The sequence below is a fragment of the Otolemur garnettii genome, unplaced genomic scaffold, assembly GCF_000181295.1.
Source record: "Otolemur garnettii isolate 467f Iridium unplaced genomic scaffold, OtoGar3 scaffold00028, whole genome shotgun sequence".
Classification (NCBI taxonomy): domain Eukaryota; kingdom Metazoa; phylum Chordata; class Mammalia; order Primates; family Galagidae; genus Otolemur; species Otolemur garnettii.
Window position 1 is genome coordinate 14524311 of NW_003852423.1, and position 9731 is coordinate 14534041.

The window sequence follows — 9731 nt, forward strand, 5'->3', positions numbered from 1 at the left end:
CCTGTGGTCCCAATTACTTGGGAGGCTGAGGCAGGAGACTCGCTTGAGCCCAGGAGTTGGAGGTTGCTGTGAGCTGTGATGCTACAGCACTCTACCCAGGGGGACAGCTTGAGGCTCTGTCTCCAAAAAAAAGAAAAAAAAATAGCATACTAGAAAAGAACACTCAGAGAACAGAAAAGATTTTAAATATATGACAACAAAAATGCAAAAACTAATAATTGAAAAATAAAGTTAAAATATTCTAGAAAGGAGAAAATAGGCATGAAAGATAAAAATAGGAGAGAAAAATATTAAGAAAATCAGTCCAGGAAGTCCACTATCTGAAGAACAGAATTATGAACACAGAAGTGGGAAAGAAAAAAGATTCTTACATTGAGAGACAAGCATCTCTAGAGAGAAAGAGTTTATAAAATGTCTCTACAGTGAAACTGTATAATATGAGGAATGAGAACATTCTATAAACTTCCACTGAAGAAAAATTAAAAACAAAACAACAAAAAAGCTCTTGTCAAAAGATCAAGAATTGGAATTACTTTGGACTTCTCAACTACAATTCTAGAAATGTTAAAATAATGATGTAATGACTAAAATTCTAAAGGAAACTGAATTATAATTTAAAATTTGATGTTTATTTATTTATTTATTTGTTTTGTTTTTGCAGTTTTTGCCTGGGGCTCAGTTTGAACCCGCCACCTCCGGCATAAGGGGCCAGCACCTTACTCCTTTGAACCACAGACGCGGCCCGTTATTTTTATTTTTTTAAGAGACAACAGTCTCACTTTGTCACCCTCGGTAGAGTGCTGTGGCATGACAGCTCACAGCAACCTCCAGCTCTTGGGCTTAGGTGATTCTCCTGCCTCAGCCTCCCGAGTAGCTGGGACTACAGGAGCCTGCCACAAAGCCCGGCTATTTTCTTGTTGCAGTTTGGCCAGGGCTGGGTTTGAACCCACCACCCTTGGTATATGGGGCCAGCATCATTTATTTATTTTATTATTTTTTTTCTTTTTCTTTTTTCAGATCAGTCTCCATGACAAGAATAAATTACAATTTTATATTTTGGCAAATTAAAAAATTGAAAATAAAATTGTATTAAGAAAAGGCCTTGAAAATTCTATCTCCTATAAACCCACTTTAAAAGAAACTGTCACAGGGTTCATTACACCATAAAAGAAAATATTATAATGAGGTGACTCAAAAACACAGGAAAATGGGTGATCCCATATAAAAGACAGGCTAAGGAAACCTGCAGAATGATGGTATCTTAGCTTGGGCTGACATAACAAAAGGCCACATATTGGGTGGCCTTAATAAACTGAAAATTATTTTCTCAGTTCTACAAGTTGGATATCAGAGATTATAGTCCCAGTAAGGTGGGTTTCTGGTGAGAGCTTCGTTCCTGGTTTGCAGATGACTGCCCTCTTACTTTGTCCTCACATAGTTGGGGAGGAGGGTGGGGTAGGAAAAAAAGAGAGAAATCCTTAGTATCTCATCTTTCAAAGGGCACTAATCACATCATGAGTGATGTCACCTCACCCCCATGAACTCATCTAACTCTAAGTACTTTTCAAAGGCCCTGTCTCTAAATATCACATTAGAGATTAGGGCTTCATCATACAAATTACAGAGTAGGGGGAGACACAAACATTCAGTCTATAATCCATGTATACGGAGAAGCTGTTTTCAGAAAGATGAACTGACAGAACATCTCAAGCATGTGAACTGAAGGTCTTAAGTCCAAAACTTGGGAACAATTTAAGGTTGAATGAGAGATCAGCACATGGAAAGCAAAAATAACAACAATAAAACAAAACTCACAGTGGTACCATAGCTCAGTGAGTAGGGCATTGGCTACATGCACCAGGGCTGGTGGGTTAGAATCCAGCCCAGGCCTGCCAAAACAAAAAAATAGCTGGGCACTGTGGCGGGTGCCTTAAGTCCCAGCTACTTGGGAGGCTGAGGCAAGAGAATCACTTGAGCACAAGAGTTTGAGGTTGCTGTGAGCTGTGATGCCCCAGCACTCTACCGAGACTCTGTCTCAAAAACAAAAAAAAACCCCTCAGTAACAACAAAAACAAAACCACCATTAATTTTGGGAGGGAAGGACATTATGCAGGTTATGACTTAGCTCTGAACGTAGTTATAATAAATACAAAAGACACACCTAACACAATAAGTACTAAATTATGGTATAATTATTGGGAAAATGAGATATAGTAAGGGCACATGGGTGTGGTGGAAGCAGGAAAGAAAAATGTTCCACCTTAGGAAGCACCAGATCATGGCCAAACCTAAAAACTCAAGGAGCCATAATACGTTAAGACACATGGAGATAAACATCGAAACAGATAACTAAAAGAGCTTTATCTTTCAAGGGTATTTTGTTATGTTCTTGAATGTGTTACCGCTATGGTGGGGCAGGAGATGTGCAGAAAGAGCTCTACCTATGCAGATCCAAACTCTTGGGCTTCTCTTGAGTTACAGTGGTTATTTTTACCACTAAGAAAAGGTGACCAATGGAGAGAACAGCTCTCCCGAGCAGCCCTCACTCCCATGGCATTTCTACATAGATGTCCTTTTCATTACAGGCTATCATTGAAGAATGCACTCCTGGGAGGCGCCTGTGGCTCAGTGAGTAGGGAACTGGCCCCATATACTGAGCGTGGTGGGTTCAAACTCGGCCCCAGCCAAACTGCAACAAAAAATAGCCGAGCGTTGTGGCGGGCGCCTATAGTCCCAGCTACTCGAGAGGCTGAGGCAAGAGAATTGCCTAAGCCCAAGAGCTGTAGGTTGCTGTGAGCTGTGATGCCACAGCACTCTACCAAGGACAACAAAGTAAGACTCTGTCTTTAAAAAAACAAAAAAGAATGTACTCCTAAGGAATTACTGGTCCCAAGGAAAGCCATGGACTTGAAATCAGAGGCCCTAGAGTCAAGAGTTTACTCTACCTCGTCCCTTCAGCCTCTTACTGACTGATATATGCAAACCTACTTCCCTATCTAGAAAAAGGAGACCATGACATGACTTTTGAAGGACTATGATGAGAACATGTTAAGTAAAAGAAGTAACACACTTTATAGATTGCAGTATAAAACTTGCATGGATTGGTGAGCGTCATGTGAAACATTCCCACACTTACATTGCATGACTTTGACTTCTTTCCCCAGTGGCATCCAAAGTCCTTTAGTTGGCGCATGAGCCAGAAATTCCCTGGCATGTTCATTGCCCGGTACATCTGGTATACAGTCTTCTGGCTTAGTCTCATCTTCCTAAACAAAAGAAACAAGGTATAAACAACACAGCAAAAGAGCACTGGAATTCTCTCCCACCTACTAGAGCCCACCATCACTTGGCTCAGTCATGGGTAGCAGGTCCTAATGACATCCTTTATTACCTCTCAAGAACCAGAAAGAAAGACAAGTTATACCTGATTAAAAAAACAGGAAACAGACTTGGTGCCTGTAGCTCAAGTGGCTGAGGCGCCAGCCACATACACCAGAGCTGGCGGGTTTGAATCCAGCCCTGGCCTGCCAAACAACAATGACAGCTACAACCAAAAAACGGCCGGTTGTTGTGGTGGATGCCTGTAGTCCCTGCTACTTGGGAGACTGAGCCAAGAGAATTGCTTGAGCTCAGGAGTTGGGAGGTTGCTGTGAGCTGTGATGCCATAGCACTCTACCCAGGGCAACAGCTTGAGGCTCTGTCTCAACAACAACAACAAAAAGTAAAAGCAGGAAATCAATGTACCAGAAGAACCATACCACAAAATAATATTCTTCAAGAAAAGTTACTGGTGAAGCAGAAAAAAAATCTGTCCTTCCTATCAAAATGATTGGTGAGCTCCAAAATTAGATTCTGAGATTAAAAGAAAAAGTTACACCAGGTATAGTGGCTCATGCCTGTAATCTTAGTACTCCAGCCAAGGCTGAGACTGAAGGATCTCTTGAACCCAGGAGTTCAATACCAGCCTGATGAAGAGTGAGACCCTGTATCTATAAAAACACCCAGAAAAAATCAACCAGGTGTAGTGGTGCAAGCCTGTACCTACAGTCCCAGCTACTCCAGAGGCTGAGGTAGGAGGAATGCTTGAGCCCAGGAGTTTGAGGTTGCTGTGGGCTATGATGACACCACAGCACTCTAGCCCAGGCAACAGAGTAAGGTTCTACCTAAAAAGAAGAAAAAAAATGTTTCACCACCTCAAAATGTAGAATAAAAGTAAGATATAGGCTCAGAGCCTGTGGCTCAAGTGGCTAAGGCACCAGCCACATACACCTAAGGTGGTGAGTTCCAATCCAGCTTGGACCTGCCAAACAACAATGACGGCTGCAACCAAAAAAAATAGCCGGGCATTGTGGCGTGCGCCTGTGTTCCCAGCTACTTGGGAGGGTTAGGCAGAAGACTTGCTTGAGCCCAGGAGTTGGAGGTTGCTGTGAGCTGTGATGCCACAGCACTCTACCCAGGGGGACAGCTTGAGGTTCTGTCTCAAAAAAAAAAAAAAAAAGTAAGATATAAAAATTTAAGTAAACAAAGTTTTCTGGAATAATAAAAATGGCATGTAATAATAACGCAGCTTATTTATTTTTTTTTGGACACATTAAAATTGTGCTGGTTCCTTGGGGAAGGGAAACCCAGGTGATAAAATTGCCACAAAGGCACAGGCTTGTGTCAAAGCCAAAAATTATGACCTATCTAGCATCTGCAGGGAAGAAATGGGGTTTCACAGAAGGAGATTTAAACCTTAGGTAACCATTTTTCATAAGTTACTGAGTATGCAAGAATCTCTAAAGGAATAACCAGGAATACAAATGTCACACTCACCTTGATAAGCCCAGGAGGTGGTTTTTCATAACTAGAAAACAAAAAACAAAACTTTTATCAACCATGTTAATGGGAACACAACACAACTTTAATGAATAACAGGCAGAAGTCAGGTCAGAATAAAAAGGGTACTCTTAGTAAAAATTGAATACTACATTACATCTAAAACAGTTACCAGAATATGCCCATGTAAATATACTGATGCCATATCACATCCTGCAGAGGTCTAGAACTTAATTCATTAAAATAATAACTAACATATTGTCCTAGCATAATCATTTCATTCTGGGGAGAATGGTAAGCAAGAAATTGCAAGAGAACGTGAGGTAAGAAGATCCATGGACTAGTCTGGTTCTAAAACGTCACTGTGGCTATTGCAGGTTATTGATCTAGTATAATGTCTACTTACTCAATACTGACCAAGGCTCCTGGGAGGGGGCACACTCTGTCCCAACATGGGTGGGGGAGCTCAGAGGAAAACGTGCAGGGCTGAAGGAAAGGGCCTATCCCAGAGGGCCCTCAACCATGGGCCTATACCTCCCACTCCAGATCTTTCCACAGCCCTGCTGCAGAGCCAGTGTGCTCCACAGCTGTGACCTCCCTCCAGGCCTGAGCCGACCAGGTAGACCAGGGGACCAGGATCCCTTGGTACCCAGGCCATAGCCACATTCAGTGCAGAGTGCTGCTAGTTCCTCACAGGAAGAGACCACAGGAGCCTTCCCTCCTTTCACCAGCAGAGCTCTCAGACCTCCAGGGTTTTCAGGATACAAATTAGGCCTATGTTCCCAGTTTATTTTCACTTTCTACCACTCTGCCAAATGTCCCCAAATGCTACTGGATTCCAATTTTGGAAAATCAGCATTTGATGCTCATATGTAAGTACTGACACTTTACTGACTATCGAACACAGCATGGGTGTTTGGCTTTTAATTGTGAATGCTTAATGGGCCAAAACAAATGTGGAAGACAACTTAAAATTGTAGGTGTCTTCAATAATGCACTTAAAATATTCTATAAACTCAGTTTATAAGGTAGCAACAGTATGGTTGGAGAAGACTGACTCCAAGTTTGAAATTTCTACTATGGGTACAATGCTATCAAACAGCATTGCATGCTATGGAGAAATCTTTTTTTTTTAAGAGTAAATTTTTTTTTTGAGACAGAGCCTCAAGCTGTTCCCCTGGGTAGAGGGCTATGTCTTCACTGCTCACAGCAACCTCCAACTCCTGGGCTCAAGCGAGTCTCCTGCCTCTGCCTCCCCAGTAGCTGGGACCACAGGCGCCCGCCATAACGCCAGCTATTTTTTTGGTTGCAGCCATTATTGTTGTTTGGCGGGTCCGGGCTGGATTCGAACCTGCCACCTTAGGTGTATGTGGCTGGCGCCTTAGCCGCTTGAGCCACAGGCACCGAGCCGAGAATAAATTTTTATTTATTTATTTTTGGCCGGGGCTGGGTTTGAACCTGCCACCTCCCGCACATGGGGCTACCACCCTACTCCTTTGAGCCACAGGCGCCACCTAGAAATCTTTAATCTTTCATGAAAGGCAGTCAAATGATATGGCAAACTTCATCGTTGTTTTATTTTAAGAAGTTGCCACAGCTACCCCAATCTTCAGCAACTACTACCTTGAACAGTCAGTAGCCATCAACACTGAGGAAAGACCCTCCATCAGCAAAAAAAACTACCATTCACTGGGTGGCTCCTGTGGCTCAGTGACTAGGGCACCAGCGCCATAGACCGAGGGTGGTGGGTTCAAACCCAGCCCCAGTCAAACTGCAACAAAAAAATAGCCAGGCATTGTGGTGGGTGCCTGTAGTCCCAGCTACTCAGGAGGCTGAGGCAAGAGAATCACCTAAGCCCAAAAGCTGGAGGTTGCTGTGAGCTATGATATCACAGCACTCTCCCAAGGGTGACAAAGAATGACTGTCTCTAAAAAAAAAATTACCATTCACTGAAGGCTCAGATGATTGCATTTTTAAGGAATAGAGTTTTTTCTATTGGCATCATAGCTCACAGCAACCTCCAACTCCCGGGCTTAGGCGATTCTCTTGCCTCAGTCTCCTGAGTAGCTGGGACTACAGGCGCCCACCATAACGCTAGGCTATTTTCTTGTTGCAGTTTGGCCAGGGCCGGGTTGGAACCCGCCACCCTTGGTATATGGGACCAACGCCCTACACACTGAGCCAGAGGCGCCGCCCAGCAATGAAGTATTTATAATAAATTAAGGTATGTGCTTTGCTTTTTTTTTTCTTTTGTCAACCTTGTTAGAGTGCCATTGTAGGTGCTGCCCAGCAATAAAGTATTTTTAACAAATTAAGGTATGTGCTTTGCTTTTTTTTTTTTTGTCACCCTTGGTAGAGCGCCGTGGCGTCACAGCTCACAGCAATGTCCAGCCCTTGGACTTAGGCAATTCTCTTGCCTTAGCCTCCCACCACAACACCCGGCTATTTTTTGTTGTTGTTGCAGTTTGGCCAGGGCTGGGTTTGAACCCGCCACCCTCAGTATATGGGGCTGGTGCCCTATTCACTGAGCCCCAGGCACAGCCCTGTGCATTGTTTTTTAGCCATAATGCTATTCACAAAGAACAGACTATTACAGTGTAAACATAACTTTTATATGCATTAGGAAACCTCAAAATTTACGTGCATTACTGCGATATTTCCTTTATTACTATAATCTGAAACCATACTTGTGACATTTCTGAAGTGTGCCTGAATAGAACACACCTTTATCCAGATGAAACTATCTCTGGAAGGATACTTAAGAAATTGGTTTCATGCTTCCTTCTCTTGGAAAACTAAGAATCATAAATGGGAGGGACCTTTATTTTTCATTCCATTCACATTTACATCCACATGTAACTTACACAGTGTTTTTTAGTTACAAAAGAAAATGAGACCAGGCGCAATGGTTTACACCTGTAATCCTCGTACTCTGGAAAGCCAAGGTGGGAGGATCCTTTGAGCTTAGCAGTTGAGACCAGCCTGAGCAACAATGAGACCCCACCTCTAGTAAAATTAGAGAAAATTAGCTGAGCATTGTGGTGGGTACTACTCAGGAAGCTGAGGCAGGAAGGTCTCTGAAGCCCAAGAGTTTGAGGTTGCTATGAGCTAGGTTGATGTGCCAATGGCACTCTAGGCTGGGACAAGAGAGTATGACTCTGCCTCAAAGAAAACCCAAAAGAAAAATGAAATTAATGGTATGTCCATTACACCTCTGTTGGTACAACAGGTCCGGGTTAATATATCTCTGAAAGAAAAACTAAAGGGAACTTGGCACCAAGAAAGAAAAATGGAGCCAAAAATACACTATTCGGAGTTCATCTCTGTTACAGAATTATATAGGCTGCATTTTGGTTTTAAATATGTAATGTTACTTCTGTAGTTGTTACAAATATAAAATCCCCATTCTAACCCTAACCAACCTGGTATTTCCTCCAAAAAAGAAGAAAAAGTCCAGTAGGCAAACAGGCATTATTGAAGGTTCAACTTAAAATTAACTCCTTACACAAGGAGCCAGACAACAATTATGCCAGGCACCAGAAGGGAGAGCACTGAGCATAAAAACATTCTCACATACATTCAAAAGAGTATAAAATTAAAACTATCCTCAGACGTGCCCATGTAACTCTTTGTAACTCTCCTGATAATTAGAGATGCTTTATGTTCTTACAGTAGGACTCTAAATTCTAGCAGGAACATTCTCAGGTTCTAAATCAGTATGAATGTGAATCCAGGCAGAGTAGAAACTTCATGGGCTTTGGAGGAGAAGACCTTTGGCTTGACACTTAACCTCTTTGAGTCTTGACTTCCTCACAGACAAACATTTCACATCACACATGTGAAAGGCACTTCATACAATACCAGCTTCCACCCTTTGTAGAAACCAAACTGACTCTCAGCAGCTTCACAACTGAAGCACCAGCATTGTGAAGGCTAAGACCTGGACCCAACCCAAGCTGGGCTTCACATCTTTTGACACAGCTGGAATCTGCCAACTGCTCCTAAGCAGAGATGGGCATAGAACTGGCAGTAAAACTTCCACACAAACACCATACCTTGCTGGGCTTATGTCCTTTCTGGGTTGTGTGATTAGGAGAACCCCCAGATATGGCTTCATGTATCCATACAGGTGGTACATCAGCTTTCAACCTCATCTATCACCATCTCCTCTGAGGCTCATAAAATATGCCTTATTATAATTAAAACTATGTTGTTAGGCCCTCTGAACAAGCGAAAAGCAGGCCAAGATAGAACTCTGAGCCTTATTTTCCCAGCAGTCAATCAGAAGCTAATCCTTAAGAGGCCAACAGGACAATCAACAGACTGCAATGCCTGCTAGTCTGTAGAGTTCTTCCACTGAGCTGCAAACTACCACTCTAGGCCAGCAATGCACTTTCTGTGTTAATAACTTTAATGGGTAAAATGCCTTGAGCAAGACCTTCCAGTGAGATACAATTTTCATACTTTCCACAACTCTGATAAGCTTTGACAACACCCAACCCCCAGCCACACACCGTAAGGTTAGGAGGAGGCAGCAACAAGAATGAAGAGCCCCTGCCATTCCTGAAGCAGGGGCTGGGCTGAGTGATGCAGATATTAAGGCATATATAAGCATTTGCTTGTCAGTGCTGGGAATATCCATGTGGAGGGTGGATAATTAATTCTAAGGAGTGTATCAAGGAAAATGTGACACAAGGAAGAGCCATTCTTTAAGTCACATTGTTACGGGCTGTATGAAAACATTTCAAGGTGGCACCTGTAGCTCAAGTGGCTAAGGTGCCAGCCACATACACCAGACCTGGCGGGTTTGAATCCAGTCTGGGCCTGCCAAACAACAATGACAACTACAACCAAAAAATAGTCAGGCGTTGTGGCGGGCACCTATAGTCCCAACTACTTGGTAGGCTGAAGCA

The 9731-nt window shown here is 42.9% G+C and overlaps 1 protein-coding gene across 1 annotated transcript in view; it reads right to left on the reverse strand.

Annotated features, from left to right (window-relative positions):
• RP9 (RP9, pre-mRNA splicing factor) overlaps positions 1-9731 on the reverse strand; it is a 41520-nt gene that overhangs the window by 12796 nt on the left and 18993 nt on the right. Inside the window, exons 2-3 of the mRNA XM_003788570.3 lie at positions 4816-4846; positions 3137-3266 (exon numbers count right to left, since the gene is read on the reverse strand). Of these exons, the coding sequence (XP_003788618.1) occupies positions 3137-3266; positions 4816-4846 (161 nt within the window). The remainder of the gene's footprint in view (positions 1-3136; positions 3267-4815; positions 4847-9731) is intronic.